This window comes from Pogona vitticeps, chromosome 8 (genome assembly GCF_051106095.1).
Source record: "Pogona vitticeps strain Pit_001003342236 chromosome 8, PviZW2.1, whole genome shotgun sequence".
Classification (NCBI taxonomy): Eukaryota; Metazoa; Chordata; class Lepidosauria; order Squamata; family Agamidae; genus Pogona; species Pogona vitticeps.
The window spans coordinates 16,913,676-16,932,923 of NC_135790.1; the positions used below are offsets into that span (position 1 = coordinate 16,913,676).

Sequence of the window (19,248 nt, forward strand, 5' to 3'; positions counted from 1 at the left end):
AAGGGGACGGTGACGTCACGCGCCCGCCGGCGTTTGGCAGGGCAAAAGGGGGGGCTACACCCCCCACGCGCTAGCCACGTGGAAGGGACTCATCCGGCACAAGAGGTGACTGGGCCGCCGGGAAAGGACTACAACCTCCATCATCCCCATGCCATGGGGAAGGGACGGTGATGGAAGCTGCAGTCCAGCGACATTGGGGAAGGTCCCAGTCGCCACCCAAACCTTACATTTTTTTTTTTAGCAGGAGAGTTAAGAATTACCCACTTGATTCGCCTTAGAAGTTAAAACCAATATATTAACAATATATAGGCGAAAATCCATTGGGAATTCCCAGCTAGAGTAGGTCCATTGGAGCAGCGTAGGTTTGGTGAGTCATTTCCTCTTAATTACTGAAATCAATACTGTAGGGGGAAGAGGGATGCTGGTCCTGAGCCCCCCACGGCGATCATCACATGCCTGGTTTCTGTGGATGGTCTCTCCCGTCAGTCAGGCCCGGCTTAGGGGACCCTTAATAGGGTTTTCTTTCCAAAGGTGTGCAATGTCGTGAGTGGGCGCTGCTGCTGCTGCTGCCGATGCTGCTGATGATGATGATCCCTGCCTGGGCATTCACACGCGAGGGACGCGAGTCTGGCGAGTCATGGCGTTGAGTCCTTTTCAAGGAGAAAGGCGGGATAAAAATATATATTTTGAATAAATAAATAAAAGGCGACTCTCTTCGCGATGCCCCGCCAGCAGCTCAGTGGATGCCCTTTTAAGCCTCATCAAAGCACTCTCCTCCCGTGAGGTTTCCTGGGAACCACTTTTTGGACAGGATTGCCCTGCATTTTGCACAAATAAGAGAGAAGAGGCCTAGGTAAACCCAAAGGGGGACTTAAAGCAAGAGTGAAGTCCCTATGGTAACCACCCCAGAGCCCTGCACCCGACAGCATTCTCCCCCAAATCGTCCCCACCCCCCACGGCCAGCATCCCAGGTACTTCTCAAGGGGGGGCACTGGGGTCCCCATTCACCTGCCTGGACTTTGCCCAGGGATCCCCCTCCCCCATTTTGGGAGAGGCTTTTCAGGCAGAGAGAGAGAGGAAGGCTGTTCAAGGGATTCGCGCCAGATTTTATTTTAGAGGCCACCCACAACGGACACGTGTAAGATCTGGCCGCCACAAATGGGGCAACAGTACACTCGCTCCTGGGGTGCCATAAACTCGCTAATCATCTACCACAAACGGGTTGAGTAACTCAAGATTCTCCCTTAGGGTGATCAACTCAGGTTTCCTGTGTGCCGGAGCCACACCTTCCCTCGAGGCTTCGGGGGTGACAAAGGGGAAGTGTCCTCTCTTTTAAGAGGTTTGACGGTGGAGAGGCGCCGCTCTCTCGGGACCACGTCGTGTCCGGAGGAGGATGATGATGGCGGCGTGCCCGGGGTTGCTGCTCCTGCTTTTCCTGCCAGCTTGGTCTGCAGGTGAGTCCGGATTAAGGATCGGACTGCGGCTGCGCAGGAGGACGCGTGCTTTCCCGGGGAGGGGGGACGGGCACGAGTGGGAGGAAAATCCCAGCTCGTGGGAATTGGTTGCAGCCCGGAGTCATGCGTTTTCCTGTCACTGGTGCTGCGTGATCTTAAGAGCGGCGGAGCTGGGAAGGAGCCTGTCCGTCATCGAGTCCAGACAATTCCCCCCCCCCCGGTCAAAGGGGCGCCGTGGGGGATCGAACCCGCGGCTCCGCAGCAAGCGGACAAGCTCTGCGAGTTCTATTTTGCCACTGCGTGTGCCCTTCTGGCACTTGCCCCCCCCCCTTTCTCCAGGAGAAGGGACAGGGCTAGGGCTGGAGGAAGCGAAACAGAAAAAAAAAAAAAACCCAAGCGATTTTGCTGCAACTTTTCCGCTTGCTTGCTTGCTTGTTTTCTCAGGGGTGAAATAGCTTCACGTCACAGTTCTGGTGCAATTCCTTCCGCTTTTCTGGTCCGAAGGGCAGTTGCTGGGTTCAAAGATCAGTGTGTGGGGGGTTGCTCAATGTCCACACTTGAAGCCTGAAGGCTAAGGATCTCATCGCCACTCCCCCTCCTTGCAATAAGACTTGTTTCCCCAGTTTCTTCCCCCCACCTTCATTTTTTCTGCTTTATTTTGCATTCTGACAAAGAATAAAGCTTCGTTTGTTTAGAGAGTTATGAATCTCTCTAATCCCGTGTTTTTCAACTTTTAACCATGCTCTGTTGTGCTAGACTCAAAATTCTCATGCCCTATTCAAACCTGCTTATTTGAAATGTGACTGAAATATGAAATAGCTTAACTTAAAAAATTAAACATATTTGTAAATCATCATCATCAGGGTGCATGATAGGATTCTGCAATAAGTGGAAAGCAATAGATACAATTATTCTGCAAATACAGCAATACAATATTGATTTTTATTTTCCTTCCCTGAAATTTGGAAATTTCTGGGGGCCACAAATCACTGATGGAGAATCACTCTTGCTAACAGTCCTTTTCCATGTTGATTGAATCCTTTTCTCAATACTACAGTCTCTTTTCATTTCCTAACATTTCAGAAGCCATAGATTCATATAGCAGCCTTTATTTGCGCTATATGAGGGTTTGGAAAGAACTCGCTGTCATGGCAAGCGTATGGCTTTCAGGTTGCAGTCTTCAGTGACTGACAGTTGATTTGCTGATGAACCCAGCTGTTCTCATCTTTTTAGTATAAGCCATTAAAATGATTATTTTAACACTATTTTTGGTAGTGTTTGACAATTAAGAAATGATCTTTTGAATTTAGTGTTGGGGTCAATGTTTAGGGAAGCATACACACAAGGTTTATATGGCAAGGTTATCCAAATAGCATGCTTAACCACATATGGTTTCCCTGTGGGGAGGGGCAAGCTGTATGACGTTGTGTAATATTCTGATTGCAAACCTGTGAAATAGCTTAAGCTGTGCAAGAAGCACTTCTTTTAGCACTCCCAACAAGTAGCCAAAGCCCACTGTAACCAAAAGGCCCTAAATACTCTTCTCTTCTTCAGTTCAGATGGCATTGTGTTGGTTTGGAGACTCAGTTGGCAGTTGAGAACCGCAGAATGGTTGTGCCGAGGCCCGGATGAAGTGCCAAATTTGGCATGCCGTCTGTCATTCCACTCCCAAGCACCCCTATGGCACAGTATTCAGCAAAGGTGCTAAGAAACTGGAGCAGAGGCCATTCTTCCTTGCCCAAGAGTCATGAGTCCTACGGCTGATCTGTCACACATACATGTCTCTGGAGGGCTGACATGGCTAACCCTCATAATATTCCCATCCATGTGGTTTATGTCATGGCCGGTCCTGCTACTGGGCAGAGTGACGTGACCACCTCAGGCAGGAGATGCTGGGAATAGTGGCTGAAAGACAGAGGTCTGCATGATAGAAATTGTCAGCCTCTAGGATCCTCTCCAGATATTTTGGTCTGGATTGTAGATTAAGATTCAGCTGCCAGTCCAGTTGACTTCTGGAAATGAAATGGGAAGGGGTCAGAATCCTCTCCTTTGCTTCGGGCAGTAGAATGTCTTGAGCCAGACCAGCGTTATGAACTTACGCTGAACTTTCTCTCTTTATATGGGAATTATGCCTGACCTTAAAAGTGTCATAAATCTTTTTCTGTAGTATCAAATAATGTGGTCAACAGAATTTTTTTTTTTACGGCATTCTGTGTTAAATATAGCACTCCCTTTGAATTCATGATCTGGTATTTTCTACATCTGTAACTTCTCACAAGCTTGGTAATGAACAGAGTTTCATTTTCAGAATAAAATTTGGCTTATTAAGAAAGAAGGAATGGACAATGATTTTCAAGGAGATAAGAGAAATAATTGGTGTGGCGGTGCAAATGTCCCCAATGACTGCTTTGTTGAATTTGGTTAATAATAATCAATTGAAGAGAGAAGAAAAGGAATTCATTGTTATAATGGTGACAGTGGCAAGGTTAATATTCACCCAAAAAAAAGGAAAGCTAATAATCAGATTACTGTGGAGGAGTGGTACAGAGAAATGTGGAATGTGGCAATTAATGATAAGCTAATTTGTGAAATTAAGATTAGAAGAGGAATGATGGAATGGAATGATTTTAAACAAATATGGAATTTGTTTTTGGAACATGTGTTTCAGAAAGGGAAGTGGTATACACGGGAAAAGAACAGATGTATCACAGGAGAGAAATGGGGTGATTTGAAATATAAGAATGAAGAATATGGAACTAATTCCACATGGGGTGTGGGTAGCAAAGAGTGGAGGAAAGGGGTTGGTTATGTCATAAGTGGGTAAATGATAGGGTAGTATTTATGTACGACTTTTCTGTTTAATAAAATAACTTAATTTTTTTAGAAAGAAAATAAAATTGATCATGTGCCAATTTTTAAAGCTTTTATTTATTTATTTGTTTTTGCTGTGATTAGGACAACAGTGTTATGTCTGTTGCAGCAAAAACAGCTTGTGGCACCTTAAAGACAAGTAAGCCACGCTCATCAAATGCCAGTCTCAGCCAGTCTGTGACTCTCTGATAGTGGTTTTTAATAAATATGATTTCTTTTCACATATTCTCTAGATCTTTTGTCTATTGTTATGATAGTATGTACCCTGTTTTCTCGAAAATAAGTCCTAACCTGAAAATAAGCCCTAGTATTTTTCAGGATGCTTGTCATATAAGCCTTGACAACGTGTTACAAACTGGCGGCTCTTTTTTGCACTCGAGCAGCGTCGTGGTTCATTGGCTGCACCGCAGCAACATTTCAGACAGATCCTGATTAATAATAACGAGGTATATTTTGGCCTTTTGTGTACTCCAGGTGCGAAGCTTAGCTTTGCCTCCTATTATGCTGATCACATGGTATTACAGAAAGAGCCCAGCCAAGCGGTCCTGTGGGGCTACGGAAAGCCCGGCGCCAACATATTTGTGACTCTTCGCCAGAGGCGTAGTCAGGAACACGTTATGAAAAAAGTAACCATGGTTCAAGGTAATAAATGAAAAGGTGTTGTAAACCCCTCCCCCTGCCACCTCATCTTTCTCTTTCATCTTTCGTTTTTACCTTCCCTATATAGCACAGTGGGGACCAGGTGTAGAAACCTCAGCTATATTTAGAAACTGCTAGAAACTTCAACTAGATTTCCAGTCATGATGGTTTCTTGAGAAGATAGTTTTGGCATCATTATTCATGCCCTAGTTACACACTGACTTTGACACTTTTTCTTCTAGATTTCAATTCATCTTATGGGGGGAAAACCTGCTGCCAGACTCCTGGCTGGCATTGAAAGATTAAAGGGTATTTTATGTTATTGTATCTACATTTCTTACGAACATCCTTCTGGGTGGTGTTTAAAATGTTTATAGTGGTCTTTAAAGCCTGTGAATGTCTTAGCATGAGTTACCTTAGGAATCCCCTAGTCCTAGCCAGTGAGATGGGCTTTGGTGGCTGTCTTTCTTGTCCACACACGAGATCAGGCGGACAGTCATCAGAGACTAGGTCTTCTCAGAGAGTAGAGACATGGTTGGGCAGTGACACCTATGCTGACGGTTGCCAGTGCACAACTTTCGTCCTGAGGCAAGTGTGTATATTATCTCTGAATAATTTCCAAGCCAATAAGAAATTGAAGATGTTTGTCTTTCCTTTGTTTTCCAAACTTTTCAAAAGACACCACAATCTGGAAAGTCCTTCTCCTTGCAATGCATCCGGGAGGCCCTTACACTATAGAAGTCCAGCAGTCCAACAAGAAAAAGATGTCAAATGTAACCCTAAAAGATGTCTACTTTGGAGATGTCTGGCTGTGTAGCGGGCAGAGTAACATGGAGATGACCGTTTCACAGGTGAGCTACGTTTCAGGGAGGGCATCACGCTCACCTGGCCAGGACGGCCCTTCACATGTCGAACTAGATTCAAATGTGATGCTGTGGTTTGTTTGGCTAAACGTGGGACGGACTAAGTTCAACCTTCCAGATGTTGCTGGGTTGCAGCCATCATGAGCCCTACTACCTGGCATAGCCAATGGCGAGGAATTCTGAATGTTGTGCTGCAGCCACATCTGGAAGGCCACCAGTTGCCTCTATTGAGCTCATCTGCCGGTGGTTTGAATGGGTAACGCAAAGCTGAGACTTGAGAGTACCTTGCACAAGCTTTTGTCAAACCAAACCAAGCCTAGGGTTCACAGGCTGGGTGAAGGGTGAGAAGTGAACTTAGGGTGTCATCTCATGGGTATGTAGCTTGCACTTTGGACTGCTTGTGCTGTCTGGTGTGAGCCATTTGTTGCTGATCACACAATGGATGAGCAATCGTGTTCCAGTCCAATCTGTGCCCAAGCTGGACCTTTTTGATCCAGCAGGAGGGCTGCTCCTGTTGGGGGCTGGGCTGGAGTGATCCCCCAGTGGATGAAAGGATCACTTGAAGAGAGATGGCTCCTTTTGATTGAAATTGGTTGCACACCTTTTTCTCTGTCTGATCACATCCTTAACCAGGATTTAGTTAAGTTTTCACTGCTTCCTTGTCTGTTGTTAAATGGAAGCCAGATTTAAAATACATTCTAAAGGTATTTGAGAAAACCGAACCCTGGGAAAGGTATTTTCTGGGCTACCACTGCCGGAACACTTCAGCCTGTGTGACTGAAATCGTCTTGGCAGGTATAGTCCAGAAGTAGGTTTAAATATCTGTGTGTACTTAAATACTGCCTGTCTCCCTAAATATGGAAATCGAGATGGATGAAGTAGCCCGGAAAAGTAACTTTTCCTAAACTGCAGCTAAAGCTGATTTAGTTAACAAACTAAAATCAGTTTCAAACCGATGCCTCAAAGTGCATCTTTATTTTCTGGAAAAATATGTGTTTGAATCAGTGATTTTGCTGGAATTCGTTGTGTTTTCTAGATATTCAATGCCAGCGAGGAACTTGCAGCAGCTTCCCAGTATCCGCTGGTGCGTGTCTTTGCCCCTGCTCTTGTTGAATCTGAAACTGAACTGGAGGACCTGGCCGGCATCAACTTGCAGTGGTCTATTCCGACAGCCAGTAAGTGATTTTTATAGGCAGAAATTCACGGCAGAAGGTCCACAGAGGCTTCAGGGGTCTTAAGTCCAAAACATGCTTATTTGTATTTCTTTTATCCTTGTAAGTTTGGCTGGTGGGGTGAGATTTGTAGTATACCCAAACGTTGCAGTAGGTTTTGGGGGCAGGTGTGGAGAACCTCTGCCTCTCTAATTGATTTTGTTTCATGGGCTAGAGCTTGGAGGGAATGGACGTCAGCAGCGTCTGGAGGAACGCAGATTTCTCAGCTCTGCTTTAGGGTAGCTGGAAGATGATTGGAACAATGATCATGCAAAACCTGTTTCAAAACTAAGACTTGTTGAGACTGGGGATTTTTTTCTTTAATGCCACTTGTTGCTTTCTCCACGTAACAAGTCCACAAATTAAAAAGATAAATAAATAGTAAGTAAAAATAAAGTAATATCTGCAAATTGTGGTTTAAAATGGGATTAGGAAAAGGGTTAGTGCATGATGTTTCGTATTGTAGAAAGGTGTTCCGTCCTGATCTGCAGAATGAAGATGTTATTTGGCCTCAGATGAGAAGTTAGACACTAGAATAAGAAATAAGTGGTTGAATAGTTTTTTGAAAAAAATCTTTTAACGTATTCCACAATTTTCTGTATTATGTTCTTTTTTCAATCATTTTGTTTTTGAACATGTCCGGCAATCAAGAAAAGTTGGAAGAGAGCAGAAGTGCTGTTATGATTGAAAATGTAATTGCAAATATGTGTGTGCGTGCACTCTCTCTTCAACTTTGCTTGATTGCTGGGCATATATATACAGTGGTGCCTCGCATTACGACATTAATTAGTTCCAGCGAAATCACTGTAGAACGAAAACGTCGTAAAGCGAAAATTAAAAAGCCATTGAAACACATTAAAACCTGGTTAATGTGTTCCAATCGGCTAAGAACTCACCGTCCAGCAAAGATCCTGCATAGGGGCGGCCATTTTCGTGTGCCTGTACAGCGAAAAATGGCTCCTAAACACAGCGGGGAGCCATTTTGTGCACCCAGCAGCCATTTTGAAAACTCAATGATCAGCTGTTTTGATTGTTGGGAAGCGAAAATTGGTTCCCGAAACGGAACCGATCATCGCGCAATGAAATTCCCCCATTCAAAACGTCGTTTTGCGATCGCAAAAACCTCGTTATAATGTGGATTCGTTGTTAAACGGAGCGCCCGTCTTGCGAGGCACCACTGTATTTGCCTATGTTTAAAAGACTGAAACTCCACAAGCCCACAAAATGTTTTTCCTGATAAAGCTGTGACACGATTTAAAATAAATTTGTCTAATCCATTAGCTAGCTACATGTTAAAGCCATGGTGAATAAGGTGTATTTGAGAAAGGTTCTTAATGCTGATTTTTGTATAAGAGCTTGAATACATCTATATACACTAATGGAAGTTCCTTCTGACTTGGTGTGAAACACCATACAGCCCCCAGTATCCAGTTTCCAGCAACAATCAAGATCATTTGCTGTGCCACTAAGGGCCTATTAAAAGCATGAAGCCGTTCTTAAGTGAATGGGAAACGCTCCCCTTGACAACGAAGTCCAGTCGTGTCCAACTCTGGGGGCCATCCCTGTTTCTAAGCCAAAGCGCCAGCGTTTGTCTGTAGTCACCTTCCATAATCATGTGGCTGGCATGACTAGACATGAAGCGCTGTTATCTTCTCACTGAGGTGGTACCTGTTCATCTACTCGCATTCACATGCTTTCAAACTGCTAGGTTGGCAGGAGCTGGGACAAGCATCGGAAGCTCAGCCCATCATGAGGATTTGAACAGCCAACTTCCGATTGATAGCCATTTAACCCACAGCGCCACCCACGTCCCATCCATTCTTAAGTTGTTATTTAGTCATTAAGCTGTGTCCAACTCTTTGTGACCCCATGGACCAGAGCATGCCAGGCCCTCCTTTCTTCCACTGCCTCCCGGAGTTGGGTCAAATTCATGTTGGTCGCTTTGGTGACCCTGTCCAACCATCTTGTCCTCTGTCGTCCCCTTCTACTCTTGCCTTCACACTTTCCCAACATCAGGATCTTTTCCAGGGAGTCGTCTCTTCTCATGAGATGGCCAAAGTACTGGAGCGTCAGCTTCAGGATCTGTCCTTCCAGTGAGCACTCAGGGTTGATTTCTTTTAGAATTGATAGGTTGGTTCTCTTTGCAGTCCAGGGGACTTTCAAGAGTGGTACGCTCTGCCAAATGCATATTTTGTCACTGCTGTAGAATATTGTAGTTGAAAATCCTGCAGAAGTAGTAATAATAACATTTCTGTTGTGCCTCAACTTTATGAATGTTCTGAACTTTGTAAATTAAAATTTTTGTTGAGCAGAAAACCTGGGCCACGGAGATTTCACCTATTTCTCTGCCGTGTGTTGGCTGTTCGGACGGTATTTGTACGAGAAGCTCAGATACCCCATAGGACTGATAGACTCCTCATGGGGAGGGACACCGATTGAGGCCTGGTCTTCAAAGAGGGCATTGGCTAAATGCGCAGTCCCCCCAGGGGACACTAAAAGGTAAGGAAGGATAATGGTGGTTGACTTGGTTCCTTCCCTCTTTTGCTGCACGTTGGTTTCCCCAACAGAGTGGATGCTTTTTGTTCTTAAAATATTATGTACAGTGGTGCTTTGCAAGATGATTGCCTCGCGGGACAATTAATCCGCAAGACGATGGTATTTTTGCGATCGCTGTTGCACTTCGCAAGACAGTTTTTCCTGTGGGTGATTTTTGCAAGATGATGTTTGGGTCCGTGTTTCGCAAGACGTTTAAAAAAAAAAAAGACCGATACTTCGCAAGACAGTTTTTCCCCCCTTTGGAACGCATTAAATAGATTTCAATGTACTCCAATGGGGAACCGCGTTTCGCAAGACAGTGTTTTCACAAGACAGCGATTTTCGTGGAACGAATTAATATCGTCTTGCGAGGCACCACTGTATTCTTTCTTGTTTCCTACAACATCTTTTTCATAAGGTGGCTTCCATGCACCAATGGTTACAGATCTTACAACAGGTGTGGGGGAAATTTTGGTCTCCATGTTTTTTAGGGCTGAAATTCCAATAACCCCTCAGCCATGAATGCTCACTAGGAGAGTGAAACCGATAAAATCACACCTTGAACATCTCACCTAATCTTGAAACCCCTATTAGGTCAATATAAGTCAGTTCTGACTCAATCTTGTATAACACGCGCAAGACAGGGCTTGGCAGGACACTCTGATCAGCTGGAAGGAAGAGAATTTGTGCGGTACTTCGGAGCAGTGGCTGTGGGTTCTTTCAGCGTGAACATCCAATTTACAGAATCAAATGCTGTGTTGGTCAATGGCCTTGCTTTCTTGTGCATTAGATCCATCTTTCTCATACTGCTCGGTTTTTAAAATTCATTTATGAATTCATCCTTAACATGGAAAGAAATCTTTTGACCTGTATTGTCAGATCTATAAGTACCGTGGCCTGTTTTTTATTTTTACACCTTAAAAAAAACCCCTTTACCTATCCAAGTTTTGCTCCAGGGAGTTCTGGGCAACCTACGGGAGTCCTTGTCCTATATTTTATCCCTGTAACAATTGTTTTTGAGGTAGGTTAAGCTGGGAAAAGAAGAATGATTGGCTCAAGGTCCTCCAACGAGCTTTACGGCTAAGTCCTGGTCAAGTCTGATATCCAGTCCCATACTTTTCAAAACTAGAAATATTTATAGTCCCACATAATCTGGGAGAATTCAGATTCAGAAAAGCAGAGTCTAACTTCTCTGCATTAGAGCTCAGTTATGTTTACCTCTCTCTTTACTCTCCCTGTAATGGAACTCAAGGTGGGAAATGTACTTTTTTTTTTTTTTGGACTACAGTTCCCAGAATACCACTGCTAATGTGGCCACTGGCCATGCAGATAGGCATATTCTGAGACTTCTAGTGCAAAAAAAGTAAATTGTCCCATCTCTGGTATTGAGATATAGCTTAGCTGGATATTGCTTAACTTCAGATAAGGTGCACCCATCATGTCATCTTAGAGATATGTGGATATAATGCAGTGGTCTGGGAACAGGGGTATATTACCCCAAATTGAGTAAAAATGAAAATCCCGGGAGTAATGAGCAGAGCTACCTTGTAGGATTTTAAGCATAACCTTGCTAGCATTTCAAATGAGTGCAATTGTACGGTAGTTGGAGCATTCTTTGGCACTTCCCTTCTTTGGGATTGGGATGTAGACTGATCTTTTCCAATCCTCTGGCCACTGTTGAGTTTTCCATTGATGATGATTTAAAAAATAGCGTACTGGTCTTTGATATTGGGCTGTGGCACCAGGGTGGGTGACATGACCTTTAGCCTGGTTTGTTCTTTTTTGCACAACATACACAGAATGATTAAAGTGCTAGGAAACTCCCCCCCCCGCAACTCTGTGTTGGCTGTCTCTAGCAAGCATGTCCTTGCTAGCACCACTCTGGCAGCCATGGATGATGATTAAATCCTCTGCGAGTTAATGCAACTTGCAAGGCACGTTGGACACCTTACTACTCCCAGTACTACCCCATGGCTGGAATGCAATGTGTTCCAGCAAAAATAGGGCACATCTTTATTAAATTTGGTGCATCCTGCTAGTTCGGTACATAGCCTGGCAGCCATTGATACTGATGATATATCCTGCTAGTTTGGTACACAGCCTATGTAGATTCAATAATATTTTGAATTCAAATAATGTATGATTTCCTTCCTTTCAAATCAAGGGGGTAATGTCGGCATATATAATTTGGGGGGGGGGGGTAAAAGGTAAAAAAGTTCCCTGACTCCTGATATAATAAAAAAAAATGTGGGTCAAACTTAATGAAAACCTGGGGAGACTTAGAGGACAAAAAACCAGGAATGTACAAGATGTCAGAGTCACAGTGGTTTAAAAATTGTGTGATACAGTCTACGTTGCTTACCCTTGTTCTTAAATAAAATCCGTGGGGAAGACTTGGCTCCCCAGAGGTTGACTCCTCCGACCTTGCCTCAGCGTTGACCCTACTAGTTGGAATCGTGGGAATCTAGAAGTTTTCCCGGATTTGCCTTTAAATACTTGCTGTCCTAGACCCATCTGTTCTTGGGAGCATCAGCCATAAACTCAATAGCCTTCGAAAGCCTCACACTCGACTTTAGTATTTGAAAGGCAGGTTGGTTCTCAGCCGTAGGGACGTGGTGGCGCTGCAGGCTAAACCGCAGAAGCCTGTGCTGCAGGGTCAGAAGACCAAGCAGTCGTAAGATCAAATCCACGCGATGGAGTGAGCTCCCGTCGCGTGTCCCAGCTCCCGCCAACCTAGAGGTTTGAAAGCATGCAAATGCAAGTAGATAAATAGGGACCACCTCAGTGGGAAGGTAACAGCGTTGCGTGTCTAAGTCGCACTGGTCATGTGACCACGGAAGATTGTCTTCGGACAAAAGGCTGGCTCTATGGCTTGGAAACGGGGATGAGCACCACCCCCTAGAGTCGAACACGACTGGACAAAAATTGTCAAGGGGAACCTTTACCTTTACCTTTACCTTTGGTTCTCAGCCAGTGAGAAACCGGGTATTGCTATAAATTGCTACTTGCTCTGCCTTCTTTACTAGTTGGAGTATGTTTTGTGTTACAGATTTCCTGTTTCCGACCACAATGGTGGCCCCAAAGACTATTCTGTGCTCTGGAATGCAATGATTCACCCTCTCCTCAACATGACCCTCCAAGGTGCTATTTGGTATCAAGGTACATGAGCCCAACAGCAGGACTTGGTAAACTTAGTGTCACCGTTGCTGTTGCAGTGGGATTCATATCTTCCTCTGTGCGTCCCCTACAGGTGAACAGAACACCCTCATGAACACAGATCTGTACAACTGCACATTCCCTGCCCTCATTCGAGATTGGCGGAGGGCTTTCCACAAGGGGTCTGGGGGACAGACTCCCTCTGACTTTCCCTTTGGCTTTGTCCAGGTGAGTGGCAGTAGCCCAAAGGGGTGAGTGGTGGACGGGTTGGTTGGCAATGTCCAGTGCAGGGAGCAATTGCAGGAAGCGAGCACTCCATTTAGCCAGGCAGACGGTCTTTTGACAGATGGGCCTCTGGATCTCCAACCCTGCAAGGTGGGGAAGGGTGAAAAGGTGGTGAAGCCTTATGAAGCAGTGGTTAAACTGCAGTACTGCAGCCAAAACTCTGCTCACAACTCAGGTTCAATCCCAGGTAGCTGGCTCAAGGTTCACTCAGTCTTCCGTCCTTCCCGAGTTGGTAAACCAGCTTGCTGGAGGGGCAGTATGTAGCCCGCATGATTTTAAACCATCCAGAGAATTTTGTAAGCTCTATGGAGCAGTCTATAAGCAGCACATCTTGCTTATATCTCCAGATACATCTTCCCCATACATACTGTGTAGGACCACTTATGCCATGTTCTGACATAGTCACATCAAGCAGTTCCCGAATCCCTGCTTCAGATACTTGGGTATTAGGAATTTGGTGATAGAATTCCACACTTCGCAACCCTTTCCAGCCAGTGACGCAGCCTCGAATCCTGTGCAGCAGGCAGGTCGCTCTGTCCGTAGTGGCTGTTTTTCAGCTTACTGCTTGTACATCTTTAGGAGAGGACCATCTTTCTGTAACAAAACACGGAATGATGATACACCAGTGTGATGTTGTAGAGATGAGTGAAATTGGTACTTACCTGAAAGCTCACTAAGCAGGGTCTTTGGCCAGTCGTTATTTTTCAGCCTAGCACACCTCATAGAGTTTTGGGGATAAAATGGGGATAGGAGACAATATGCGATAACGTGAGGTCTCCGGGAAGAGTGGGGTATAAATATAATAAACAAAATGATGTAAAGGGTTGATGTTGACCCAGTTGGTATTGTTAGCAATATCCCTGACAAAACTATTCTGTATGTTCTGGACTCGGCTGTTCAGTAAAGATGTATCATTCCCAGCTCCTTTTCTGCCACCCAAATTGCATGGCATGATAGACCAGAAGGGATCTGATATGAAACCCACTGCTGTAGGAATCCCAGATATTGTGCTGAACCAGCTCCTTTGCTCTGCAGTTATGTACAGATCGTCGTGCGGTGACTGACGATCACTTTCCGCGTATCCGATGGCATCAGACAGCTGATTATGGCTACGTCCCTAATGAGAAAATGCCCAATACTTTTATGGCTGTGACCATAGATCTTGGTGATCATAATTCTCCCTACGGCAGGTAACAAAGATCCGGTTGCTTTAACCTGTTTGTATTTGCATGGGGGTCTCTTTTAAGCTGAGATCAGAAGCGATGGATTGCTTTGATTTTATCCTTCTTCATTTGTTGTTCATGGTCCATACAGTCATTCCTCCCTTGGAGAGGAGGGAGGGCTGGTCTTTAATTTTTCAGGACAGGTCCAGTCTTTCTCCAGACTTTCTGGTACAGCAGTAGTAAGGAGCTTTTGTGCCCTAATGTCAGTGTTCTTGACCACAGTTCCAATACCGTATTTTTCCATGTATAAGACGCCCCCATGTACAGTGGTGTGCCGCATGACGATGACCCCGCAGAACGACAAAATTGCATGACGATGACTTTTTTGCAATCGCTATAGCGATCACAAAACAATGTTTTCTGTGGGGGATTTTCATTTGATGACAACTAGTTCCTCGCTTCGCGAACCATTTGTTCACAAAACGATGATTTTTCCGGCTCCGCAAAATGGCTGCCCTGTGTTTTCCGGACCCATGCTTTGCAGGACAGCCATTTTAACAGGTGATCGGGGCTCAGAAAATGGCTTCCCCTATGGGTGATCTTCGCTGGACGACGAGGTAATTTCCCCATTGGAACGCATTAAACGAGTTTCAATGCATTCCAATGGGGAATTGTTTTTTTGCATGACGATGATTTTGCTTAACAGCGATTTTCCTGGAATGGATTATCATCGTCATGCGGGGCACCACTGTATAAGATGTCCCCCACTTTTCTAATCCAAAATTAAGAAATCTAAGTGGGGATTAGCAAGTGTAGGGGGAAAGGGATCAAAGCGCTGCAGGATCACTTTGATCCCTGCTTTCCCCTCCACTTGTTCTCTCCTCAGCTTATGTCTGTGTATAAAACGACCCTCAATTTTTAGTCTAAAGATTAAAAACAAATATAGTCTTATACATGGAAAAATGCAGTAATTCCTTTCTTGAATGATTTTGATGGGAGTTCTGGGCCCAGACCTCTGGAGTCTACAAGAGCAGGATTTCCTCATCTCTGACCTAAAATAGGGAAGAGTCTGTAAATAGATTAACACAGCATTCTCCATGCTGCGTGCAGAATCAGGAGCTCTGTTGTGCCCCCATCAGCTTTGGAGGAGAAAATAGAGCCCAAGGGAGGAGCATCATGGGGTGGGAGGAGAAACGAACCGGTTGGGTGTGCATGAAAGATGCGGGGAGAGAGAGAGAGAGCATGAATGGTACACATGGCGGACAAGGTAGAGGGAGAAAGAGAAGTGGCATTGGTTTCAGTGTGTGAATCAAGGGCACGGTGAAAGAGAGGTTTCCCTGCAGTTCATTGCTTGTGTTCACAACAGAGTGGGATCCACTAGAGCCACCCATTTAGTAAACTGTGCTAATTAAATACAGTGGTGCCTCGCTTGATGACGATAATCCGTTCCAGAAAAATTGGTGTAGAACGAAATTGTCGTCAAGCGAAAGTAAAAAAACCCATTGAGATGCATTGAAAGCCAGTTCAGTGTGTTCCAATGGGCGAAATACCTCATAGTGCAGCAAAGATCCTCCATAGGGTGGCCATTTTCCGGTGCCTGTTAAGTGAGGAATCCATCCAAACACAATGGGAGCCATTTTGAACAGCAGCTGGCCATTTTGAGAGCTGTCAATCAGCTGTTTTAAAATTGTCGTTTAGTGAAGAATTGGTTCCCGAAGCAGGGAACCGATCGTCGTAAAGTGAATTTTCCCCATTTAAATATCGTTTTGTAATGGCAATAGCAATTGCAAAAACCTCATCGTAAAGCGGATTTGTCTTGGAGCGGGGTAATTGTCAAGCAGGGCACCACTGTACATTTTCTTTGTTATTGCAAGTGCTGCATGGTTGATTCTGTATCCAAGACTGAAGTTTGGGTAGGTGGGGAGAAAACGGTGTGGCAGGTGAGGAGCAGGGTCAAAAGGCAGAGATTGCATATTGATCATTGTCGGGAAAGCAAAGTCTGATAGGAGGGTCTGATAGGAAGGTTAAAACGATCTCCCTGAAAATTTGAGAAGTAGAAACTGGATAGACTTTTAAATATAAGCACTGGGAAAATGTTTTTTAAGTTTTGACATTGATAACAGATCTACTTGCTCAGTGAACCTATAGAAGTAAGTGTGGGCTATAGCTGGCCTCACCAATTACCTTTTCCTGCCATTTCTTTTTGCTTTGCAGCATCCACCCACGCGATAAGCAGACTGTCGCTTACAGATTGCACCTTGGCGCATTGGCAGTAGCATACGGTGAGAAAAGTATGATATTCCAAGGACCCTACCCTCAGAAGGTGCAGGTCAATGTGGTCAAGAAGTATATTAACGTCACCTATGGAGAACGTGTCCATCTTCACCACTTGGACAACAAGATATTTGAGGTGAGATATGGAACAGGCAGGGATGCCCATACAGGCAGAATGTGAACTCTGTTCTCAGTTACTCTTTAAATGTATTTATTTATTTATTAGATTTCTATCCCACCCATCTAGACCAAAGGTCTACTCTGGGCGGCTAAACGATGGATGGATTGATTGATTAAGAATATTTTTACCCACCTTTCTCCTTAAAAAAGACCCATGGTGGCTTACATCAGTGGTCCCCAACCTTGGGCCGCCAGATGTTTTTGGACTACAACTCCCAGAAGCCTTCACTGCCAGCCGTGCTCGGCAGGATTTCTGGGAGTTGCGGTCCGAGAGCACCTGGGTGACCCAATGGTGGGAACCACTCACTGCTCTAGACGGTGAGCTGCTTTCTGCCTGCAGATGCTCTTGGACCACCACTGCTGGAAATCCTGACCAACACAGCTGGCAACGAAGGCTTCTGGGAGTTGTAGTCCAAGAACATCTGGGTGCCCAAGGTTGGGGATCACTGGCTTTAATTTCTAGCTAGGTACATGTGATGCCAGGTTTGAGTAAAAGTGGATTCTGTCTCTTTGGCAGGTATGCTGCTCTGAACAGCCACTCTGCAAGTGGAGCCCTGTGCCCATCAAGTCATCTTCTTCTTCCTCGGTGATGCTGCAAAACCCAGTTTGTCCAGATGCCGTGGCTGGCCTGCGGTATGCATGGGGAGATTGGCCTTGTGAATACAAGCAGTGTCCCATTTACAATTTGCACGACTTGCCTGGCCCTCCGTTTATTACCTTTGCCCGCAATAACCCTGGTTGGACTGTGTCATAAGTAAGGCAAGAACAACTAGGAAGGATTGAGAGCCTCTTGTCTTGTTCTCATGAACCCCAGCGGCACCAAGGGACGCTGGAGAAACCGACACATTTTTCCAAAGTTCGTTAACTTCTCAGGCTAATGATGGCAAAGCAGAGACTCTACACTGGGGACTGTGATTGTTTACTCACCAGGAAAGTAAGGGATAAATGAATTGCTTGTGAGGGGAATTTCTTGCACTGTCTGAACTTTTATCATAATACAGAAAATATTGGGTACCACTGCATTGGAGATCAGAGAAGTTACACACCAAACCACTCCCACCTAATCACACCTATCGGTCACATATACGATTTGATGTTGCATTTACGCACGAGCTAAATAAGTTAGAGTTTAGAGTCTCAGGTTATGATGGACCTCTAAATGCATTTTTTAAAATTAAGCATATTGTTTCTGTTTTAATTGGCTTTCCTGATAGAATATATATTTTAAGTGTGCTGGAATAATGTGCATTGTGCTGCAGTAGGACATACAGTGGGGTCTCGACTTACGAACTTAATCCGTATTGGAAGGCAGTTCTCAGGTCGAAAAGTTCTTAAGTTGAATCTGCATTTCCCATAGGAATGCATTGAAAACCATTTAATCTGTATCTGCTCTTTCCGTCCATAGAAACTAATGGGAAGCTGCTATTCCACCTTCGATCACTAGAGGGGGATAATTTTTTTCTTTTTTCCTTTTGACCTAAGATGACTTAGCTTTAAAAAAAAGGGGGAAAAAGAGTTCGTAACTTGAATCTAAGTTCGTAAGTCGAGTCCATATATTCCTATGAGAGTGGTTCGTAAGTCGAAACGTTCGTATGTCGAGCCGTTCGTAAGTCGAGACCCCACTGTAGTTGAGGGCCGCCGTATGTCTTAATCTGGCCCTATTTACAACTCAGTCCTATGCATGTTTAGTTGGAGGTACGTCCTGCTGAAGCCAGTGGGATTCACTGCTGAATGTGAATCCATAAACTTGCAGACTTGTTAGTTCCTACATGGTGTATCAATGCGGTGAGAAATAGTTTGGTTGGTCCAGCCTTTTAAGATGTTGCAGGAGTTCCAGAATCCATTTCTTCCCTGTCGGCGGCGGAGAATCACACCAACTTTCTCACATGTGGCAAACCTGCTCGCAGTTCTTTCAGCTGTTAAAGGGTCTGCTTTGAAATAGGACTCTGGGCTTTCGTCTGCCAAGTGCATCATAATGAATGGGTCCTGTGGCTTCAAGAAGAAAGTTGACTCTTCCCAGGGTTTTGGGTTCCACACATAGCTTTGGCCACAACACTGCAGAAAGTTGGACTCCCCACTTTGGCTCGCGGGCAAAGCAACTAAAATGCGACTCAGATGACCATCTGAGCTTCTGTTGATTTTTCAAACAGGGAGCCCCTTGCTCTCCCGCGTGTTGACACTGAAATGCCCGGCCACAGACCAAAGACGCTGAAAGTTATTTTGGTGACTTGCCTTCACCGCTCCAGTGGAGCTGATTGCATGTCTGTTTTAGAGGTACAGTGAGCCAGACGTCTGCACTCAGGATAGCGATTGTTCCCGTTGTTTGCTAACCAGAGCAGAAGACGAGGAACAGCTTGCTCTGGCTTTTCAGGCGTTCACTCAGGAGACCAGGCTTGCTGACTAAGGTGTTAAGAAGGAACAGATGTGAGGCTTATGGATAATGCGGGAGTGAGGACGGCTGGTTTTGCTTCCCTTCTGCCATCTGCTTGCAAGATCTATGTCGGCCTCATGAATTTCATTTTAAAAGCTTGTCTGTATTAAATGCCAGGTCAGGAGAGGACAAAGGCTAGGAGGCATTTGATGGTTAACTTAGTTTATGATTTGCCCTGGAGCTTCG

The 19,248-nt window shown here is 44.9% G+C and overlaps 1 protein-coding gene across 1 annotated transcript; it reads left to right on the forward strand.

Moving 5' to 3' along the window:
• Nucleotides 1-1,255: 1,255 nt before the first annotated feature.
• SIAE (sialic acid acetylesterase) lies at nucleotides 1,256-17,809 on the forward strand. The gene is made up of 10 exons (XM_020811558.3): nucleotides 1,256-1,454; nucleotides 4,800-4,967; nucleotides 5,643-5,815; nucleotides 6,864-7,002; nucleotides 9,351-9,537; nucleotides 12,623-12,732; nucleotides 12,824-12,957; nucleotides 14,050-14,204; nucleotides 16,392-16,587; nucleotides 17,149-17,809. The coding sequence occupies exons 1-10, from the start codon at nucleotides 1,394-1,396 to the stop codon at nucleotides 17,383-17,385; spliced, it is 1,560 nt and encodes a 519-aa protein (XP_020667217.3). The 5' UTR covers nucleotides 1,256-1,393; the 3' UTR covers nucleotides 17,386-17,809.
• Nucleotides 17,810-19,248: the final 1,439 nt, after the last annotated feature.